Consider the following 24,104-nt stretch of genomic DNA (forward strand, 5'->3'; position numbering starts at 1 on the left):
CACTTCCCCTCCTCTCCATCTATTCCCCCTCCTCCCCCACTCTTCCTCTTCACCTCCCTCTTCTTTCCCCTCTCCTTCTACCCTCCCCCACCTCTTCTTTCCCCTACCCTCAGTCACTCCCCCTCTCCCACCATAAATCCACTCCCCTCCCTACCACCCTCCTCTCCCTCTATCCTCGCTCCTCCCCCATTCTCCCCTCACCTCCCCTACTTTCCCCTCCCTCTCCCTCCCTACCTCATCCTCACCTACTATCCCCCCCCCTCCTCCCCACTCTCCCTCCTCACCTCCTCCACTTTCCCCTCCCACCCTACCCCCTCCTCTCCCTCAACCCCCCCACTCTCCCTCCTCACCTCCCCAGGATCTCGAGGTTGCCGCTCCTCTCCCTTCTTGCATGCCCCGGAGGAGCATCAGCCGTCGGCATCTTCAGAGCCAGGCTCAGCGCCCAGGCCTCGGGATCCCTGGCAGGAAGGCCGCGCCGTCAGGAAGATGGGCAGCACCGCCAGGGAGGCGGGCCGCGTCAGCAGGAAGGTGGGAGCCGGCAGGGAGGCGGGCTGCGGCCTGTGACGGACAGCGGCGGCCAATTAGTGCGACGATGGCGCCGGAAGGGTCGTCGTCGTTCCAGCCGTGACTGACAGGAGAGGAGACCAATCTACACATGCGTGTTTTTAAAGATTTTTAGACCTTCATAACTTAAAAAATATATACCACTGATCGGAACAAAACTTGGTGCATTTGCAGCACCGGACAACGGTGAGTAAGGTGGCGAACAATCGTAGCGCTATCGCGTACCGTTTTGGCGCAAATGTAAAAACAACGGAAACCGCAAGATAACAAGATGAGAGTTTTAGTTCTGTATAGATAGATAGAAGATAGATAGATCAATTTCAAATTGTGGAGTACAGAGGCAAATAAATAAATGATGGGTCTTTGTCCCAAACATTATGGACGGCACTGTATGTGAATAGAATTTGGTATAAATTGGGAAATGCCTGCAAATGTTTGAATTAAATGAAGTTTATGGATAGTGAATGAAAGGAAACTGAGTGGCAATTGTTAGAATAGTTGACTATAGAGTTAAATATATAATAGAAAAAGGTGTCAGCAGCAGATGAGGTACAAACACACAGGTGATATTTACAGAATCAGATTAGACATTTTGATAGGGCAGGAATGGGGTACTGATTGGGGATGAACATTTTGATTTGTTTAGTTTAAAATACAGCGTGGAAACAGGCACTTCAGCTCACTGACCAACGATCACCTGTACATTAGTTCAATGGTATCCCAGTTTTGCATTCTTCACACGAGCTAATTGCAGATTTTTTTTAAATTATTTTTTTTTAATCAATCAACCTTTATTGTCATCTTGCAAGCAACAGTTGTACAGTGCAAAATGAAAAGACGTTTCCCAGGGAATAGCGGAGCATCGCACATGAAATTTAAAACATTTCACACATAATTACACTAAAAACAATCCAGTCCCTGATGGAACAGTATAAATTGTTAAAAGCAGGTAAAACACAACGTTAAAATACAATAAACCAATCATAAAAATGTCCGGGGCAGCTGATTTGAGTGGCCAGTGACAGTTATTAAAGTGGCCAGTGCCAGTTATTAAAGTGTCCGTGCCAGCCGCAGAATCAAGTGACTGAGTACAGAGTGACTGTTTAGCAGCCTCATAGCCTGTGGTAGGAAGCTGTTTAGCAGTCTTGTAGTCCGGGCTTTGATGCTTCGATATCTCTTGCATGATGGCAGGAGATCCAGGTGTATGTGGAGGGGGTGCAGTTTGTCCTTAGCAATTCTCTGAGCTTTTTTCAGACAGCGGCTCTGGAACAGTTCTTGTACCGAGGGTAGGGAGACGCCAATGATCCTCTCTGCTCCCCTCACTACCCTCTGCAGAGCCTTCCTGTCCGAGCAGTTGCAGGTGGAGTACCACGTATTTATGCAGTACGTGAGTACAGACTCCACCGTACCCCTGTAGAAAGTCCTGAGGATGTTGGTGGGGAGTGAGGCCAAATAATATACAACCCAGCATGTCTTTGGAGTGTGGGAGGAAACCGGAGCAACTGGAGAAAACCCACGCAGTAACAGGGAGAATATACAAACTCTGTACAGATGGCACATGTAGTTAGCATCGAACCAAGGTCTCTGGCACTCTAAGGCAGCAACCTTAGAGCGCCACGCTTCAAAGTAATATTAGCAGATGACACAAAGCTGGGTGGCAGTGTGAACTGTGAGGAGGATGCTATGAGAATGCAGGGTGACTTGGACAGGTTGGGGAATGGGCGGATGCATGGCAGATGACGTTTAATGTGGAGAAATGTGAGGTTATCCACTTTGGTAGCAAAAACAGGAAGGCAGATTACTATCTAAATGGCGTCAAGTTGGGAAAAGGGGAAGTACAGCGGGATCTGGGGGGTCCTTGTTCATCAGTCCATGACAGTAAGCATGCAGGTACAGCAGGCAGTGAAGAAAGTGAATAGCATGTTGGCCTTTATTACAAGAGGAGTCGAGTATAGGAGCAAAGAGGTCCTTCTGCAGTTGTACAGAGCCCTAGTGAGACCACACCTGGAGTATTGTGTGCAGTTTTGGCCCCCTAATTTGAGGAAGGACATTCTTGCTATTGAGGGAGTGCAGCATAGGTTTACAATGTTAATTCCCGGGATGGCGGGACTGTCATATGCTGAGAGAATGAAGCAGCTGGGCTTGTACACTCTGGAATTTAGAAGGATGAGAGGTTATCTTATTGCAACATATAAGATTGTTAAGGGTTTGGACACGCTGGGGCAGGAAACATGTTCCCGATGTTGGGGGAGTCCAGAACCAGGGGCCACAGTTTAAGAATAAGGGGTAAGCCATTTAGAACAGAGACAAGGAAACACTTTTTTGAGTGTGTGGAATTCTCTGCCTCAGAGGGCGGTGGAGACAGGTTCTCTGGATGCTTTCAAGAGAGAGCTGGATAGGACTTTTAAAGAGAGCGGAGTCAGGGGATATGGAGAAAAGGCAGGAATGGGGTACTGATTGGGGGTGATCAGCCATGATCACATTGAATGGCGGTGCTGGCTCGAAGGGCCGAATGGCCTACTCCTGCGCCTATTGTCTATTTACTATTGTCTATTATTGTAAACCCTTTTGCTGCACCTCTGTGCAGTCAGTGATTTCTGACCAGACGATGTGTGGATGTTTGAAGTCCTGATGTTGAAAGACAACAAAACTCCAGTTATTAAACTGGAAAGGATTCAATAAAGACATAAGGATATTACAGGATCTGGAAGATTTGTTATAAGGAGAAGCTAGGATGGCTGGATTTACACTACAGCATAGGTCGCTGAGGGGTGTTCTTATAGTGGTTTATAAAATCACAAAGGACATAGATAAGCTGAATAGCCACATTTTTCCCCAGTGTATGGGTGTCCCAAACTACAGGGCATAGATGAAAGTTGAAAGATTTGAAAGGGACAAACTTACTTTGCACTGGTGTGTATATGTAGACAGTATTGCCATCTAGCTTGGAGTTTCACTTAAAACATATCAGTGCAAACATAAGAAAATAGTTAACTGCAGACCACCAAATGGCTGCCCTGCTGGCAGTCTGTTCGTTTTTCCATTCTTTTTGTTATTTTTTAGTGTGTTAAAAGTTTGTTTGAATGTTCTTCGGTTTGTTTTATGTGGGGCAGGGGGGAGGGGATCGGGGGAAACTTTTTTTCAAGTTCCTACCTTGCCGGAGATGTAATTATTTTTCGGATCACATTCTCCGGCGCGCTCTGCGGCCTTCCATCGCTGGAGCCGGAGACCTCCTCGGACTGTCGTGAGCCCCACCGCGGGGCTTGGACTTAACATCGGAGCTGATCCCTTGCCTGGGATTGCTCCCACCGCGACCACCGTGGACTTACCATCAAAAGCTCGCCGTCTTCGGGAGAGGCCGAGTTGGGAGTTCCAACGTCGCAGAAGGTTCGACCAGCCCCGATGCGAGGTTCGATCGTCCAGCGCGGGGGAGCTTACATTCCCCTTATGCGGGAGCGGATCAACTCGACTGGATGTTCATGTTAAAATGTGTTTTTAGAAACATAGACACATAGAAAATAGGTGCAGGAGCACGGCATTCGGCCCTTCGAGCCAGCACCACCATTCATTGCGACCATGGCCCAATCAATAACCCGTGCCTGCCTTCTCCCCATTTCACTTGATTCCACTAGCCCCTAGAGCTCTATCTAACTCTCTCTTAAATCCATCCAGAGATTTGGCCTTTACTGCCCTCTGTGGCAGGGAATTCCACAAATTTACAATTCTCTGGGTCACCTCTGTCTTAAATGACCTCACCTTTATTCTAAATCTGTGGCCTCTGGTTCTGGAACTTTTGAGTGATCTGTTGCTTTTAATTGTATGACTGACCTGGCCTATGAAATTCCTCGTATGTTGCAAAACATACTTGGCGAATAAAGTGTGATTTTGATTCTGATTCTGAGATAGACATAAAATACTGGAGTAACTCAAGTGGGCCAGGCAGCATTCCTGAAGAAAATGGATAGGTGACGTTTTGAGTCGGGACCCTTCTTCAGACTGATTGTAGGGGGGGACAAAAAGAATTACATTAGGGACGATGCAGATAGCAACAAGATTTGTAAATAAAATGAATAGACATGAATTGTTCTGGGATAAAAAAAACCCAGACATTTTTGATGGAAAGAGCACATCAGAAGTATGGCAAAAATAGACTTGATAGGAAGCAAATGAGACACTTGCAAAAAGTGCGCACACACAAGCATGACCTTATTAAATTATGCACAGAATGTTGGCTAACGCAGGGAGGGTTGTACGAAGGGTTCCAACGTATGAGAAGTAATTAAAAAAAGCTAAGAATAAGAGTATCCTTTCAAGTCTGCCGTATCCCAATTGGTAGCTACTTTGCCACTCCTCCCTCTGAATACCAACCCTTCCCTTGCCCCAATATCAGGATTTGGATTCAGGCCACTGCTACCAAGGCAAGCAGCCAAAGATTCATCATTTAAATCAGTTGTAAAATATCAACAGGTGCTGACAATCTCCTAGATAAAGTTAACAACATTGCTTTATAGGCCAGAGTTACCCTCTTCATTTGGGGGCAGGCTCTCTATTTTCAAACCAAATACTGGCCTAAAGCAAAACTTAATGAAGTGGGCAGTGTCCATGTATTCTTATTTTATAACAGCATACAAACAGAAACTTAGCTTACAGAACTTGTGACTTGTAGTTGCCCAGAGTGGCAGTGGCTGTTCCACCCATTGCCCCTGTGGCAGGGGAACGGAAGGGGCAGATGTGGAGGGTATTGTATAGTTCAGTACAGTTCAGTTTAAGGGCCTGTCCCACTTAGGCGACTTTTTAGGCGAGTGCAGGAGACTCTGCGCTCGCCTCATGATTGCCACATGGTGGTCTCTGGTGAGTCTCCTTCATGGTCGAGAGGAGTTCCCGCATTCTGGGAACTAGTCGCAGCCTCAGTATGGTCGCAGCAAATTTTTCAACTTGTTGAAAATTTTTCTGCGACCAAGAATTGGTCGCCATGGAGAAAATCGATACTTTTGTAGTCGTAGTTGCAGTTGTAGTGAGGTCGCCATGTAGTTATAGGTAGTCGTGCTAGTCGTAGGTAGTTTTAGTTAATCTCCTTTGCTGACAGGGCATTTTCATTGGTTCATTGGGGGGGAAAAAAAACGTAAGCACGAGTTTTCAGAACCAAGGAAAACCGACCGGCAATGTTAAATGCCCGCTAAATTTCACAGCTGTGTATCTCTGGCATTAAAAGTTGTCTGGCCTCTTAAAAGTGTCTCCACTCCTTCTCTCCCGCCTTCTCTCCCCTCCCCGCTCTTTTAAAGGACTTACCGTACACTGTGCTAGCCGTCTTTAACCTTCCTGTTCATCGCGGTGGGTGTCTGTATCACCTTGGCTTTGCACCGTGTGAATTTCAGACACGCTCCCCCGCTTTCCGTGCCCCCCGCTTTTGCGATGTGTGCATGTGTGTGTGTTCCGCTCTGACGGTCGACGTTCCAGTTCGCAGTTTTTCATGCGAGTGCCGCAAGCTTGAAGGTCCGCAGAAAAGTCACCTGTGGGACAGGCCCTTTATTTTATTGTCATGTGTACCAACATCCAAATGGAAAGCTTTCATTGTGCGCTGCAATAACCAGTTGTTGCGTGCGTATTATTCATTAAAGTCAGCCTCAGTGACTAGCCTTGCTATCTAATTTAGATAGTTTAGTTTTTTTTAAGTTTAGAGATAAAGCACGGAAACAGGCCCTTTGGTCCACCCAGTCCACGTTGTCCAGCGAATCCCGCACACTAAAGGGCCTGCCCCACTGCGGGGACCTAATCTGCGAGTTTAGAAGAGCTTAGGAGAGTTTAATAATGTGTCATGGTCGTGTTGTATCGCCGAAATAGAACACCTCCAACGACCTCCTTCGACTATGTAGAGAACCTCCTACAAACATATAGAAGACCTCCTTCGACTATGTAGAAGACCTCCTTCGAACTCCTTCAACTATGTTGAAGACTAGCTTCGACTAGCTTCAGAAAATCGGCGAATAGTGGAGAGTGAAGACGACCACCTTCGACTACCTTCGACTATACTAATACTATCTACGACTACCTTTGATTACCTTCAATTGCCTTCGATTATCTACGAATAACATGCCGACCTACTTCGACTACACCTACAAGTTTTTAAAAAATCCCTATTTTTACTTGCGGACAATTTTCAGCATGCTAAAAAAAACGTCTCGACCAAACTGAGGCCTCGAGTATGCGGGGACTACTCTCGGGCATGAAGGAGAGTTACATAGACCTCCTAGGACCAAATGTCGAGGGCAAACTCTTCTAAACTCGCAAATTAGGTCCTCGCAGTGGGACAGGTCCTTAATACTATCCGACACACTAGGGACAATTTACGATTATACCAAGCCAGGGGTCACAGTATAAGAATAAGGAGTAGGCCATTTAGGTCTGAGATGAGGAAAAACTTTTTCACCCAGAGAATTGTGAATCTGTGGAATTATCTGCCACAGAAGGCAGTGGAGGCCAATTCACTGGATGTATTCAAGAGAGAGTTAGATATAGCTCTTCGGCTAACGGAATCAAGGGATATGGGGGAAAAGCAGAAACCGGGTATTTTAGATGATCAGCCATGATCATATTGAATGGCGGTGCTGGCTCAAAGGGCCGAATGACCTACTCTGCACCTATTTTCTATGTTTCTATGTTACTGTATGCTACTCGCAGATGCAGGGTAAGGGGTAAAAGAGAGCAGTCTACTAGATAAGTTAAAAGGAGCCATTGACACCAATCTGAGCACATATTTCTGTCACTGATTGTCTCTGAGAATAACATTAATTAGGATCTGGAGCATAGGGAGATGGTGATATGTTTAACTCAGTCTGTCGTGCATTCCATTGAGAAGTGATTTAAATAAACTGAGAAAACTGGAAAGCTGCAAGGCAAAGCCTGGGAATTATAGACATCTGTGGTCGGTAAGTTAGTGGAGAAGATTCTGAGGAATGAGGTATGTATTTGGATCGACTGGCTGATTAGGGATAGTCAGCATGGATTTGTATGTGGGAGATCATGACTTAGAAGTTTTTTGAAAATGTGACATAAAAGATTGATGACGGTAGAAATTGTCTATTTTATATGGACTTCAACAAAGCCTTTGATACGATTCGGCATGGTAAGCTGCTCTGGAAAGCTATCATGGGATCCAAAGAGAGCGCAAACTGGATGCAGAATTGGCTTCATGGAAGGAAGCAGAGGGTGGTGGAAGGGTATTTTTCAGACTGGAGGCCTGTGATGAGTAGGTTTTCCTTTAAACGTTAGAGAACAACCTCTTTGGAGACTCAATCCCCTTTTGCTTTCCAATGCGAAATTCTGCAGTTTTGTATCGGCTAACATAAACACATTCCTTGAGACTAATAAAACCGAGTTGGTATCATGCTCTTTACTTTGGGAAACTTACTTGAGAGGTCAAATCATATCTTATACCTCATACGCCAATAAAGAACGTAAGAAGGAAATGCAAACCCTGTCACAATCTATCTTGGTTCTGGACAGGCAATACTCTAAGGAAAACCTTTTCACCCAGAGAATTGTGAATCTGTGGAATTCTCTGCCCCATCTCACTTTTGAATGAAGATGTAAAAATTTTGGCTAAGGCACTGGCTTGCCGTTTACAATGCTAACTTTCCAAAATAATCTCAGAAGATCAAATAGGTTTCATTAAAAATCGTCATTCCTTTTCTAATATCCATCGACTGGCCAGTGTGGTTTATTCATCCAGTGCTTCTCCGCGTCCGGAGGTTGTTATCTCTTTGGACGCGGAGAAGGTGTTTGATCGAGTGGAGTGGCCATACTTGTTCAGAGTCTTGGAGAGATTTGGATTTGGCAAAAAAATTGTAGCCTGGGTTAAGCTATTATATCATTTACCTTTAGCATGTATACAGACAAATTTTTCGCGATCTGATTATTTTCCATTAACACGTGGCACTCGCCAAGGCTGTCCATTGTCTCTGCTTTTTGCGATTGCAATTGAGCCTCTTTCTATTGCACTTAGATCAACCACATTATTCCAGGGCATTAGGAGAGTAAACATGGAACACCATGTGTCTCTACAGGGCTCAAAATTACCTGCTCTTTCACATCTCTGTTTGAAGCTAATTATACGCCTCAAGTTAGCCAAATGAAGGCTGACTTTGAGAGATGGTGTAGTCTACCCCTTACTATGGCTGGGAGAGTGCAGTCTGTGAAGATGACTGTATTTCCCAGATTTCTTTATTTGTTCCAGTGCTTGCCGGTCTTCCTATTCAAGTTATTTTTTAACTCAGTTAACCAATTTATAACCTCCTTTATAAGGGATAATAATGTTCCAAGGGTTAATAAGTGCACTCTCCAAAGAGGTTGTGAAGTAGGTAGACTGGGCCTTCCTAGCTTTATTCATTATTACTAGGCATCCAATATCCAAAAGATATTTTTCTGGCTCCACCGACCAGATACAGACTGGTGTCTGCTTGAGTCACAGTCTTATTACTCCTCGTCTCTCCCAGCTTTAGTATATTCCTCCCTGCCATTGAAACCCTCACAATTTACATCCAATTCTGTCGTACTATCCACCATCAAAATTTGTAATCAATTTTGCTGCCACTATAAGTTCACATCAGCTTCCATTATGGGTCCCATTCACAGTAACCATTTATTCCCCCCCTCTACACTTGACTCAACCTTTAGACAATGGGGTTTGAATGGTCTAATGTGCATTAAGGATTTATACACCGACAACATATTTGATAATTTTGATGACCTGTACAGAAAACATGGCCTCCCACATAATGATTTCTTTAAATATCTTCGGATCCGCCACTGTCATGAAAACATTTCCCTCTTTTCCTGATCTCCTGCCTGTCACAGTGTTGGATAAACTCACTCTTACCTTTGCAAATAAAGGACAGATCTCTATTATATTCTCAACTGATGTCTTTAGGAGATCAAAACCTGAACAAAGTTAAAACTAGGTGGGAGGATAATCTTGGTCACTCAAGAATTTATTATTTTTTAGCTTTGAAAAATTCCTTTGTTGCTTTACCAGTATGTTTGGGATCATTGTCTTGTTGTCGAATGAACCGCCGGCCAATGAGTATTGAGGCATTTGTTTGAACTTGAGCAGATAGGATGTGTCTATACACTTCAGAATTCATTATGCTACTACATCATAGAAACATAGAAAATAGGTGCAGGAGTAGGCCATTCGGCCCTTCGAGCCTGCACCGCCAATCAATATGATCATGGCTGATCATCCAACTCAGTATCCCATACCTGCCTTCTCTCCATACCCCCTGATCCCTTTAGCCACAAGGGCCACATCTAACTCCCTCTTAAATATAGCCAATGAACTGGCCTCAACTACCTTCTGTGGCAGAGAATTCCACAGATTCACCACTCTGTGTAAAAAATGATTTTCTCATCTCGGTCCTAAAAGACTTCCCTCTTATCCTTAAACTGTGACCCCTAGTTCTGGACTTCCCCAACATCGGGAATAATCTTCCTGCATCTAGCCTGACCAACCCCTTAAGAATCTTGTAAGTTTCTAGAAGATCCCCCCTCATTTGTCTGAGGAATGCTGGACAGAAGCACTGAAAAGAGCCCATTCCTCATCATCATATGCTAGATTGGGGCTCATACAATTCAAAGTTTTACACAGGGTTCATTTAAGCAAAGCCAGGCCTGCTGACATATATCCGAGGACAGACGCTGGCTGTGACAGGTGCTCCTTCTCTCCAGCCAATCTAGTTCATGCATTCTGGTCCTGTCCCAAACTTGGTAACTACTGGGCAGTAGTTTTTAAAACCATGAGTGAAGTCCTTGGGGTGACAGTGAGGCTTTGACCGCTTGTAGCTGTATTCGGTGTAGCAGATGAAACTTTGGGTTTAAATGCAAACCAGTCTGACATCATTGCATTCACATCGCTTTTGGCCCGTAGGAGAATTTTGCTGGTCTGGAAATCTACCACTTCTCCATCTGCTGCCGCATGGCTGGAGGACGTAATTATTTTTTCTAAAACTAGAAAAGATTACATTTATACTGAGGGGGTCTGTGAAAAAGTTTTATTCGAAATGGGAACCTTTTTTGTCATACTTTGAGAATCTAAAAGAACTACCCACTGACTGAGGACACTTGAATGTAGTTGGGGATCTGCCTTTATTTATGTTTTACTTTTATTTATTTACTTATTTTTGTTTACACCAATGTTGATTACCTCACAGGACGGTTGATACATAATGAATGAGTGTATTCTTGAGGAAATATTATATAATAAAACTGCTCGGATAATGACTTTCATATGAGCTAAGTAATTTGCAAGAGAAAAGCTTAAGGCTTTCAGAAACACATGTCCCTGCAAGAAATAAAGTACAAAGAAACACACACAGGGAACAGATGAATCGAAACATGGAAACGCTAATCTGAACATGCATAGCTTTGTTTATTGTTTTGAGGCAATTATAACGCTTTAAGAAGTTGTATTTGGTATAATCTTGTGTTCAGAGAGTAGTTTGTTAAATAGGGCCTCTTCTTAGGTCTCAGGCCATTTGGTCTTAGCCCATTTGCTCTTTCCTTATGGCACATTCCTGAGCGGGTGTGACATAAGGATAAGGGTTTATGGCTGTTTATAGTCAGAGACCCAAGGCTGGAATATAATAGATTCTGTAATTCAGCTTTGACTAAGTTCAGTTTAACATTCTGAACCATCTGACATGTTGTGGGTATGTATGGGCTTGCGCCTTGGAAGAATGTAGAGGTATTGCTGTCAAAATGTGCATCTGTATTTGTGATATGTTGTATTGTGAACACATCAACTGCCAAGGGGTGTTCAGGGAGGGTGGGTGAGGGTAACTTTGGTGTTATATATAAAAATCAAAAATGGAAGGAAATATAATACATTACGTCAGCTGTATTGTATCTTTCCTTCAATAAAATAAACAAAAAAGGCTGTTGGTACATTGGCCTTCATCAGTCGGTAATGAGTATGGAAATTTCGATGTGATGTTACAATTGTACAAAACTTTGGTGAGGCCACACTTGGGGTACTGTGTTCAGTTTTGTTCTCCCTGCTATAGGAAGGATGTCATTAAGGTGGAAAGTGTGCAGAGAAGTTTCATGAGGATGTTGCCAGGACTTGAGGGGTTGGGCTACAGGGAGAGAATAGGACTTTATTCCTTGAAGTGCAGGTGGCTGAGAGGTAATCTCATAGATGTGTAAAATACATGATAAACATTTAAGAATATTTTCTTTATTATTTAGCTTTCTCCTGAAACAATCCAATCTGCAGCCAGCTACTGTGTTGCAGGTTGCAGTGTCAAACTGAGCGCAGTGCCCTGTAACAGTTTATCGCTATGAAGCTAAGCAGGACTGCTGTATTTGAGGCATATTGGAAAAACTCTGACAAAAATATACCATTAAAATAAAGTAAATATAAAACTTATTGTTAAAAAAAAATAGAAAAATCCAAATTTGATATAACAATGTAACACTAATATACTGTAAATAAGATTGACAATAAAACATTAGGTTATACAATTCTTCATTAAAAAGTTACAAATTAAGACCCGCAGCATATTTTACCTAGTTTAGTCGAGCTAGATGAGCAGATTGGCATTATTTTTGTAAATGTTCACCTTATAAAGTAAGAAGCAACATTGAGGATACATATCATGTTTTAACATAGCACTGAAAATTCCTGGTAATATTCTTGTACCGTATGCTATGTGCAAGATTGCAAAAGGCCAAAAAGTACTTATATCTTTCTCTTTCATGCTGTTTTCATGTGACAAACAATAACCTAGAATGAACAGCATTTGACTTTACACTAATGCTACATTTCTAGAATTCAAGTCGCTCATCAAGGCCTATGCAATGAAACTAGAGAGAGCTAGCTTCCAGTGAACCTCATACTGTTAGATCCAGTGTTAGGTTAGACCACAATTCCAGATCTTGCAGTATTAAGCAAGGGGAAGAGATGACTGTCACTGTGATTCAAGTATCCACAATGAAGTGTTGTAATTTGATTATATATTCTTTAATTCCTTGATACTAATAGAGTTTGAAATGGCAGTATGAGCAAAATAAGCAGATTGATGTTTTCTCCGTTCAAATATTTAAAAGTTTCAATTTTTGCAAAAAATATTTTGATAACTCAGCCATGCATTCTGTTAAATATAATGCACATTCGACAATATTACATATTTGCGAGAATCTTGGAAGACGTAAAATAGTTCAGCTAAACTATGCCATTATTTTTGTTCAAGAAAACACTTTTTAGAGTTAGTGACAACTCTTGATTTGGATGCTTCCAACGTATTCTTTTTATATCTTCTTCCACTCCTCTGAAATAAATACCAAACACATAGTTTTATTTTTCGGATAACCAAAAACAAGCCAAATGACTTTTGATGTCTTAAAGCCCTGTCCCACAGTACGAGTTCATTCCAAGAGCTCTCCAGAGTTTAAAAAAAATCAAACTTGTGGTAAGCACGGAGAATGAACGTGGTGGGATCGTCGGAGCTTGGGGACGTCTCTTAGCGCTAACGGCAGGTACTCGGGAAGACTCGCTAACGGCAGGTAAGCATGGGAAGACTCGTGAAGATTTTTCAACATGTTGAGAAATGTCCACGAGAGCCCGAGTGCCGACGAGTGGCCATTACCGTAAATCTCCGAGTTCGAATCAGGGCAAACTCGGGAGAGTTCTTGGAATGAACTCGTACCGTGGGACAGGGCTTTTAGTGTTGAAGTAAAAGGAATAATTGCTTCCCTCTTTCTCCCATGCACGCTTTTCTTAATACTTTGTTTTTCTCATTGGGGTTTATTTTCATTAGCATCCACTTGATGCGTCTACCTTAACAGCAAGTAGCAGGAGGTTAACTGTGGAAGACATTCCTGCTAAACCCGCTCTCCTTTCTACCTGCCACAGATCTCTTGTAAGAATAATCGCTGCAGAAGTTACAGAAATCTAGCAAATCTTTCAACTTCCACATTGGACAGATATTGAAACAGAATTTTCCTGATCAGGACACAAAATGCTGGAGTAACTCAGCAGGTCAGGCAGCATCTCTGGAGAACAAGGATGGGTGACGTTTCGGGTCGGGACCCTTCTTCAGACTATCTGTGTTGGACTTAGCGTTCAAGATTAAGTATTAGACTATCAATCTGAAGAAGGGTCCCGATCCAAAATGTCCATGTTCTCCAGAGCTGATGCCTGACATGCTGAGTTATTCCAGCACTTTGTGTCTTTTTCTGGTGTGTAACTTTGTGACATAGCATGCTCTGCTTATTTTAAATTAACACAGGAGTGATTGACCAGAGTTCTAATCAACCATTCTAAATGAGGGGTGATTGTGATCTAAAGACTTATTTAATGGCCATAGATCAAATGAACAGATATGTTGCAGTTCTCTTTCTGTGATATAAATTCAAAAGTATAAATATCATGAATGTCCATAGAAAGAGACTTAATGTTGCAAACTCCATAAAGTGAATTACTTACACACAGTAAAGAAGTTTGCAGAGGGGTTTGGGAGATAGAACAGTACAGCACAGGAATAGTCTCTTCGGACCATAATGTATGTGCCAAACATTATACCAAAATAAACTAATCTCATCTGCCTGCATATAATCCATACCTCTCCATGCCCTGCATATCCATGTGCCTATCCCAAAGTCTCAAACACCACTATAGTATCTGCCTCCACCACCACCTCTGGCAGTGTGTTCCAGGAGTTAAAAAAACTTGCCCCGCACTTCAAAGTCAAAGGCATTGAATATCAGTGCTGTGACTAATGGATAGCTGATGCAATATCACACATATAAGAGTTCTACCCAAGTTCACTTCACCACACAGACACAAACTAAGAACATTTATCATGACCAGTCTCTCAAAGCAAATTAGAGATTTAGCAATGGTAGAAACAAGGAACTGCAGATGCTGGTTTACCAAGGAAAGACACACAAAATGTTGGAGTAACTCAGTGGGTCAAGCAGCATTCCGTGAAAACATGGATAGGTGACGTTTTTGGGTCTTCAGACTGATTGCAGGAGTTTGGTTAAAGTAGGCTGGCGAGAGGAGGGGAAGGACAAAACGGGCAGGTCATAGGGGAACACAAGTGACGGGGGTAGGGAGGGAGTACGTGGGGGTGTTTTGATAGGCAGATGGTTGGACAAAAGCCAGAGATGAACACACATATGGTGTGAGACAAAAGGACTAGAGAGTTGCAAATTCTAAAGCAAGAGAGTTTAGCAATGGTGTTCACTGACTCTATGGTCATGTTAACCTGCAGAAAAGTATCAATCAATTAAGTGTTCCAGCAGAAAATAATTAAACATCCTGTGGTTTAAGAATGTTGTATGCATGAGACTCAGACATACCTTCTCAGTTCAATGAACATTTTTTTTCGGGCTGATTGGTTTTATTTTTGGAGCCGCCATCTGTTTTGAAACAAAGTAACAAACAAGTGAGTATTTGGAAAAAAAGTTTGGTTCAGAGTAAAAATATCAAGACTTTTAATCAAACATATAAGCATAAATAATCTAGATTACCTTGTTTGATAATGGCTTATTCAAGCCTCGCCCTGTTTTGTACAATTACACTCATAGTGATGAACGCTCCAAATGGAAAGAACATTAAAGGTAGTCTGTTTGTCTCTGGTACAGGTGTTACCATTCAATGAGGCCATATCTAATTTGTGATCCAACATCTTTACCTGATTTAGTCTTTCTCATGCAAAAAAACCCCCAAATCTTTGTTCTAAATCTTTAGCACCCTCTGCCTGTAGAAGTGTTTCCTAATTTCACATCAAGGCCTAATACAAGTAGGGGAAAATAATTTCCCTCTCTTCATCCTAATCAGTTCCCTTTAACATAATCTAATCATCCCATAACATTCCATGCTCCAAGCACACTGACATCCTAGTTATTGAAATCTGTCTTTGTAATTTAAATTTTAAAACCCAGGTACCATTATAGTAATAATGACAGAAAATGATGAAATACACTGCAGTTGATGCAATATCTTCTGACTAAAAGTTATCAACCTGAAACATTGTGAACTTTCAGATGCTGTCTGCCAATGAGCATTTCCAGCGTCCACAGATTAGTTTTTAGTTTAGTTTATTGTAACGTGTACAGAGGTTAACCTGTACAATGTTCCACCAGAGTCAATATATTCTTCCTAATCCGTAGTATCAGGATCTGTCACAGTACCTCTGGGTAGTCTAATCAAGTGTCCCTCAGGGAAAGAGACATGAAAGATATCTAGAAAATTAGCACACGTCGGAAATTCATTTGCATTCCGATGGCACCAATAGAGAATCAAAACCAGTTTGTTTTTATTAACTTCTCCGCTATGAAAGATAGTAACAAAATAGCTCGGGGTTTAGAGAAACATAGTATTTGAATATGCAACTTTTTTTATTGAACATTCATCCACTGCTATTCCAGCATTCATTTCATCCTATTGCTCAAAAATTGGATAAATCTTAACTCAATGTGTTAGTTAATATCTTGTGGGAAAGCTGATTGAGAATGCGTGCTGTTCCACACCACAGTTAAAGAATTGTGAAATGGTTATCCCCTGCAGGACAGCACACTTATGGTGTATTGATTCTACAATAACCAGGAAAGAGTGGTGATAGAGTGAAAACCAGATGACGGGCTATCAATCATCAAGCCACCTTTCAAAGAACAATTTTACATCCACTTTGCAGTAGAGCAAGCAATTGTTCAAAAATAAGACAAATTGCTGAAGTAATTCAACGGGTCAGGCAGCACCACTGGGGAACATAGATAGGTGATGTATCAGGTCGGGACCTTTCTTCAGAAAAATAATTCTGACCGGAAATATCACCTATCCATATTCTCCAGAGATGTGGCTTGACCCAGAGTCACTCCATCACTTTGTCTCTATTTTTGGGTAAACCAGTACCTGCAGTTCCTGGCTTCTGCAAGGAATTGTTCAAGTTTGGCGATTGGCACCATTTTGTTGGTTTAAAAATATGATTTCAAAAATTCACAAAGAAAGGAGGATTGTTTTAATTGCGGTTCAGTTCTAGCAGATATCCCACTCTTTAACATTAGGTATTTTCTGATGTTTTCTGGTGTACTTTGAAGAAACTGAAAATAATTACCTTTGGTTTTCTTACTTTTCCCGTGTTTTGATTTCCACCCAGAAAGTTTGAGGGAAGACGTGGGTGAAGTGGTTCTTGTAGGTGACACATCGCCAGGTTGACTATGCCTTTCATTAGGACATGTGACATTTGTGTCAGGAATAGTCTGTTCCACTCTTTGTGATATTTTCATTTCAGTGACCATGTTTGTTTTTGAGTCAGGCATATCACACATAGGGTCAATGTGCTCAGAGCTATCTTTATTTTGGGAATTTATTTCATTATCAACTTGCACTAAATTCCCATCTGCATTACTAGGAAGAGAAAGTATTTCTTTCTCTTTGCCCACAATGTCCACACAGGCTTCATCATTACATTGTCTTAACTGTTCACATTCATTTGCAAATAAAAATTCACCACTAGATTTTGGGTTATCTTGGCAAACAATTTCTTTATTTTCCTCGGTTGCGAGTGGATCGGGTTTCTTGTCATTCACTTCCTCACGTCCCGAGTTAGTTTCTGATGCATTTATTTCAGGGCTAGATTGGTGGTTAGCTGCCTGGAACTCAGTGTTCATCACTATTTCGTCTCGATCAAGTTTCTGCTCTGCAGGTGGTTGTTGGGTGGCTGACGTCATCATGGGAATAGAAGTGTCATCTGCAATTTCTGATGTAGCTGTGCTTTGAGAAACTGTTGTGCTTTCTTTGACTTCTGGAGAAGCATCTGTAAACACACATGAACAAGTCTTTGTGCATTTATGAAAATTAAAGCCGGTCCCATGAATTAATAGTTTAGATACTCAAAATCTGAACCTTTCCTATTTCACTCAATTTAAAATAAATGCACTAACCACCACAATACATCACAGTTTACAGAAGTATAGAGTTTCTCAAGAAGCGAGTGCTTCAAGAGCTATTCTGAAGTATTTCAGAAAGGTTTTTGACAATTTATTTTTAGTTACGTTGGAAACCATAATCACTGCATGTTATAGCACATAATGGAAGATCAAAATAGCAGGTGGTGGTAGTTGAAGATCATTATGTGCACAATTTCAGTGCCAAAGTACAACTTTGCTGATTTGTACCTACACAAACCCTGGTTCGATGTTGACCTCTGGTGCCATCTTTTTGGAGTTGGCACATTCTTTTTGTGACTGACAATAGACAATAGGTGCAGGAGTAGGCCATTTGGCCCTTCGAGCCAGCACCGCCATTCAATGTGATCATGGCTGATCATCCCCAATCAGTACCCCGTTCCTGCCTTCTCCCCATATCCCCTGACTCCGCTATTTTTAAGAGCCCTATCTAGCTCTCTTGAAAGCATCCAGAGAACCTGCCTCCACCGCCCTCCGAGGCAGAGAATTCCACAAACTCACCACTCTCTGTGAGAAAAAGTGTTTCCTCATCTCCGTTCTAAATGGCTTACTCCTTATTCTTAAACTGTGGCCCCTGGTTCTGGACTCCCCCAACATCGGGAACATGTTTCCTGTCTCTAGCATGTCTAAGCCCTTAACAATCTTATATGTTTCAATGAGATGCCCTCTCATCCTTCTAAACTCCAGAGTGTACAAGCCCAGCTGCCCCATTCTCTCAGCATATGACAGTCCCGCCATCCCGGGAATTAACCTTGTAAACCTACGCTGCACTCCCTCAATAGTAAGAATGTCCTTCCTCAAATTAGGGGACCAAAACTGCACACAATACTCCAGGTGTGGTCTCACTAGGGCTCTGTACAACTGCAGAAGGACCTCTTTGCTCCTATATTCGATTCCTCTTGTTATAAAGGCCAACATGCCATTCGCTTTCTTCACTGCCTGCTGTACCTGTATGCTTACTTTCATAGACTGATGTACAAGGACCCACAGATCCCGTTGTACTTCCCCTTTTCCCAACTTGAAGCCATTTAGATAGTAATCTGCCTTCCTGTTTTTGCTACCAAAGTGGATAACCACACATTTATCCGCATTAAATTTCATCTGCCATGCATCTGCCCACTCCCCCAACCTGTCCAAGTCACCCTGCATTCTCATAGCATCCTCCTCACAGTTCACACTGCCACCCAGCTTTGTGTCATCTGCAAATTTGCTAATGTTACTTTGAATCCCTTCATCCAAATCATTGATGTATATTGTAAATAGCTGCGGTCCCATCACCGAGCCTTGCGGTACCCCACTAGTCACTGCCTGCCATTCTGAAAGGGACCCGTTAATCCCTACTCTTTGTTTCCTGTCTGCCAACCACTTCTCTATCCATGTCAGCACTCTACCCCCAATATCATGTGCCCTAATTTTGCCCACTAATCTCCTATGTGGGACCTTATCAAATGCTTTCTGAAAGTCCAAGTACACTACATCTACTGGCTCTCCCTTGTCCATTTTCCTAGTTACATCTTCAAAAAATTCCAGAAGATTAGTCAAGCATGATTTCCCCTTCGTAAATCCATGCTGACTCGGACCGATTCTGTTACTGCTATCCAAATGTTCGGCTCTCTCATCTTTTATAATTGACTCCAGCATCTTCCCCACCACTGACGTCAGGCTAACTGGTCTATAATTCCCCGTTTTCTCTCTCCCACCTTTCTTGAAAAGTGGGATAACATTAGGTGTGTGGGATTCACCCCCAAAGGACTCCTGTTTTCTCCCTCATCTCAAAAACATGCTGGTTGCAAGGCTGATTGGCTGATGTAAATTACTCCTGGTATAGGTGGTGATAGGAGAATCATGGGTGGAGTGCAGTTCATGGGCACAAGAGAATATAGGTTGAAGGAAACAAGTGCGGGAATGGAATGCATGGGGAGCCATCGTCATTCACAAATTCGGAAATTAATTTTGATTCAAAGTCCATTTGTATGAATTGTGAACAAAAATAATCCCGACACAAATTCTCATAAAACATTTCTACCTACTGCAAAACCCACTCACTCTCTGCTTTTGAAGCTAGTTGGCAATCAATTTTGCTGCTTATTCTGGGGTTTGCATTCCCTAACCTTTTTTTAAATGAATGTATTAATGGATAAGGAATGCAAAATGTAAAAATATTCTCAATTATGAAATAAAGCAGGCATCAAAATGGTAGAAAACAATGTATTTTATCTGGTTCAAAACAGAACAAATGTATTCTCCAGAATACATTTGGATAATTGTGTCCAATTCTCCATTGGACACATGTTTTAAATAAATGAAAAACAAATAACACAATTCCACTGGTCTAAATCAAAAGAGGCTGTAATAAAGCAAATGTATTCAAGATTTAAATTATAATTTAAAAAATATATGCTGGATCTATAAAGATGAGCAAATTGATATTTCCGCAAAGCCTTTAATATATTTGCACACACCCACCTATTGCAGCAAGCAATTTTAAAGCATGCGCACCGTTGCTTATTAAGCATCAAGCAGTGTTGAATTAACCTTTAAAACTCTTTTATGTTGATGCATGGTTTCATTGTCTTCGCCTATTGAAATAATTAAAAATAGCAGGCATGTGCAATATGAATTAGATAGCTGCTACCTAAAGATGCCAGTAAAATACAAATCGTCGCATTCTTTCTGAATGGGAATTATGCATTACATATTAAAACAAGTAAAGCTTACAGTTTGAAGAAAGATGCATGCAGTGATTTGTTCTTACCTAGTGATATAGTTCTCCAACATTTTTCAGTAGTAGCTTCTTTAAGAGAATGTTTCGGAGCAGACAGGTTTTCACGTTGGTTCCTCGTTGCTTTCTTCAATTTAAAACCTTTCCTTATGTCGGACAGAAGAACATCAATAATACATTCTTCCTCTTGCTTTATGGGTGACTTATGAACTGTAAAGCAAAACAGACACAATGTAATTGAGGTCGTCCGATTTCTCCTTCCCTTCTTCCCCCATGCAACCACCCGCTCTCCCTTTGTCCCACCTGTACTCGCACCAATTTCTCCGCTCTCCCTCCACCTACATTCCTTTCTCTAGCTTCATGAATCGCAACTTTTCAATCCTTGTCTCACACCTTCTGTCTTGTCATCTCTGGCGTTTGTCCAACTATCTGCCTATCAAAACTACCTTCTTGCTTGCATCAACCCATTATCTAAAATATTCACAAAAAGCTGGGGTAACAGTGGTTCAGACAGCATCTCTGGAGAAAAGTAATAGGGGATGTTTTGGGTTGAGACCCTTCTCAACCTATTACCTACCGGGCTTTGTACTACTCCAGCTCTCTTCCCCCACCTTCCCCATAATCAATTTGAAGGGTTCCAACCCAAAACGCCACGTATCTATGTTCTCCAGAGATGCTGCCTGGCAGCTCAGTTACTCCAGCACTTAGTTTCTTCTCTTTTCAGGAATGAGATTATTAACATCTGAAAAATAGCATTACTTATTCAAAATAAAATTGTGAAATTTGACACGAGGCAGGGATTTTACAGCACGCCTTTCATAAGCGAGCAGTTTTTATAATATTTTGCATTAACATTGAATTGATGAGCAAGTTTATGACTCATCTTTTGCCTTTAAACAAACTTGTAAACACAGGTAATTAACAACATCATGACAAAACACGATTTCAAATTGTAATACAGGGAGTTGCTGCGGGCAGAGAAATTTAGAAATTATCACTCAAACCATTGCTTACCAACTTGTCCATTTTCTCCCTTTTGCCTTTTAGCTTCCTCTTCCTGAAGCTTTTGTTTCCGCTTCTCTGTTTTTGCAATCTGTTCTTTTCTAAGCTTATTTTCCTTTAATAAAAGAAAAAGTTATTTTCTGGATAGCAACATATGTGAAGAAGGGTCCCGACACAAAACAACACCTATCCATGTTCTCCAGAGACGCTGCCTGACCCGCTGAGTTACTCTAGAACATTGTCTCTCTCTTTGGTGTAAACCAGCATCTGCAGTTCTTTGTTTCTACATGCAAATAAGACCACCCAGCTAAAACTATCACTCACAATTCAGGATGCAAGTGTTTGCAGGAGTGGGTACAACTGCCTGCTTGCTTAATTACCTCCATAGAAATCATCTACATTGATGTGTGGGTACGCCTGAAGCAAGAGCATGCTCTGTAATTACTCTTTAGTAGCGTCTCCCTCAAGCTAAAAGACACTTGCAGGGCAAACTACTATCTTGATCTCACTGATATATCACGCTGCCTTCAAATGCTTCAATTAAAAATGAAAGAGAACCCATGGAAAAATACTTCCATTGCAAACCAAATCTAAGAAAACTGAGCTTCCAGTATTTACCAAAACCATTGAATGTCTCTTGAAGCCCTATCTAGCTTCAAGAGAGAGCGAGATAGAGCTCTTAAAGATAGGGAATATGGGGAGAAGGCAGGAATGGGGTACTGATTGGGGATGATCAGCCATGATCACATTGAATGGTGGTGTTAGCTCGAAGGGCCAAATGGCCTACTCCTGCACCTATTGTCCATTGAGCAAATAGACCACGCAGAACAGGAAGATACCCATTCTGGTCCCAGGCATCGATGAACCAAACAATTTATCTGTCCTAGGAAACAGGACAGGAAATATTGTAACACCTGCCTTTGTATTCCCTGCATTCCTTTCTAGTTTATTTCAACTAAATATGATGCTCCTTTCTTCTCCAGTGCTATTCAACACTCTCATTCCACCGCGTATCTTGTTCCTTTTTCATAAATCTATTTGTTCATGCTCACCACTTGTAAAATTAATTGAAACTCTTCCCAACTGCTTTAGTGAACTACCCAGTAAGGATGTTGGTCCCACTCCTATTGAGGAGCAAGCTATCCTCTTTGGATATCTGCTCCTGGTCCCATCACCACAGAGTCTGAAATAATGTCTGCTGGTTCCATCACCTAGATGGAAGATGAGGTGGTACTCCTTAAGCTTGTGTTGTGTCACTCTCTTTCCGAGTTCTGACAAAGAGTCACAGACCCAAAACATTGACTGTTTCTCTTTCCATATGTAATGTCTTGCGTAAAACCCAGTTGTGACGAGCACAATAAAAAGATGCCCGACACCGATGAGATCTGAGAGTAGTGCGTTCCGTTTAATGATAGCATGGCCTCAAGAGGGTGCTTGCATTTACACGTTGATGACGTATATAAACCTTGCATACATTACATCTCCCCCTTAAACTTTGGGGTTTCATATACATGTACGTCCAAGGCATATAAAGTGTACCATCATCATGAAATCATTGACTTATGTTTGTAGATATATAAAAGACTTACGAATAGAACATAGTCATTCAATACTGCAAGACTTATAGCTAATGAATAACGAGATACACAGGATATCATTCTTAAGTGTTTTGAAAGTAAAGCATCACTATCCATCGTTACTAGACTTGTAGCCAATGAATAATGAGATAATCACGTTATCCTCGCTGTATTCTACCACAATAACACAGTGCTCTTTATACTTCGAACATCATACTACAAAACTGGAAACTCTATAACTCCACGTTTTTTTTTTTGACATTGCCCTCTTTTACTCTTGCCTAACTATTTTATGTAACAAACTGAGTTGAGGTTGTTGACAATCGCCCTCTTCTCGTGCGAGTCGTATTTCCGACTCGTTCTGTGTTTTATTTCTGTTGTGCGAGCGTGGCTTGGCACACTGCGAGCGGGTTCCCCCACCGCATTACCTTGCGATGCGGGCTGTGATTGCTCAGTTTTTGCGCTCTTTTGCTGTATGTTGCCAGGGTGTGGCTCAGCTGCTTTGTGCGCTGGTCATGTCGTTCCTGTTTCTGCGGTACTCAGTACCGCTCAGTGTAGAGATGGAGTAACTCCAAGTTTTTGCGCGCAATCTGCCACGTTGCTACTCGGTTGGTTTGGTGCGAAACCACTCCTGTTGTTGTCGCTCCAGGTGCGGCAGCAGCTCGGCACTTGCCTTCTCGTTGAAGTATGCTGCCTGTTTTTCTTGCCGGACGACTAGTTGCGGTCCCATGGGAGAGACAGGATGGGGCTGTAGGAACGATAAAGGCGACGGCAATTTGCTTCTTATCAGTCTACTGTTCAGTAGCTGTGAGGGGACATAACCGCATGTCCCGTCAAGGAGGATATTGCGGTATTCGAGGATGGCATACATGGGGTCACGGTCGCTGCGCTTGGCTTTCTTCATGATATTTTTCATGGTTTGCACACAGCGCTCCACCTGTCCGTTGCTCTGTGGATATATGGGACTTGAGGTGACATGGGCAAATTCCCATTCATCCTTGAACTTGCGAAACTCAGCACAGTCAAATTGTCTCGTGTTGCCTGACATCACCTAATCAGGAATGCCATTCCGGGCAAACATGCCCTTCATCTCTCGTATCACTCAATGTGACGTTATGTCTGGCAGTTGCGCTATTTCTGGGTACTTGGAGTAATAGTCCACTACAAGCAAACGGTCAACTCCATCCAGATGGAAGATATCTGCCTCGACTTTAGACCAAGGTCTGCTGGGGATGAAGTGTGGTTGAAGCGGCTCGCTTCCTTGTGCTTTC

At 42.2% G+C, this 24,104-nt stretch overlaps 1 protein-coding gene across 3 annotated transcripts in view; it reads right to left on the reverse strand.

Moving 5' to 3' along the window:
* Nucleotides 1-10,968: 10,968 nt before the first annotated feature.
* Nucleotides 10,969-24,104, reverse strand: part of inf2 (inverted formin 2) — a 94,740-nt gene continuing 81,604 nt past the window's right edge. For 2 of the 3 annotated variants that reach the window (XM_033027038.1, XM_033027039.1), the window contains 5 exons: nt 21,269-21,371; nt 20,288-20,464; nt 16,680-17,381; nt 14,923-14,982; nt 10,969-12,887 (listed from right to left, as the gene is read on the reverse strand). In XM_033027038.1, coding sequence (XP_032882929.1) covers nt 14,927-14,982; nt 16,680-17,381; nt 20,288-20,464; nt 21,269-21,371 — 1,038 coding nt within the window. In that variant the 3' untranslated portion in view covers nt 10,969-12,887; nt 14,923-14,926. Of the gene's footprint in view, nt 12,888-14,922; nt 14,983-16,679; nt 17,382-19,930; nt 20,112-20,287; nt 20,465-21,268; nt 21,372-24,104 lie in introns of those variants that run through there. The other variant, XM_033027040.1, reaches the window with a different exon arrangement.

Source organism: Amblyraja radiata, chromosome 9 (genome assembly GCF_010909765.2).
Source record: "Amblyraja radiata isolate CabotCenter1 chromosome 9, sAmbRad1.1.pri, whole genome shotgun sequence".
In the NCBI taxonomy this organism is placed as follows: Eukaryota; Metazoa; Chordata; class Chondrichthyes; order Rajiformes; family Rajidae; genus Amblyraja; species Amblyraja radiata.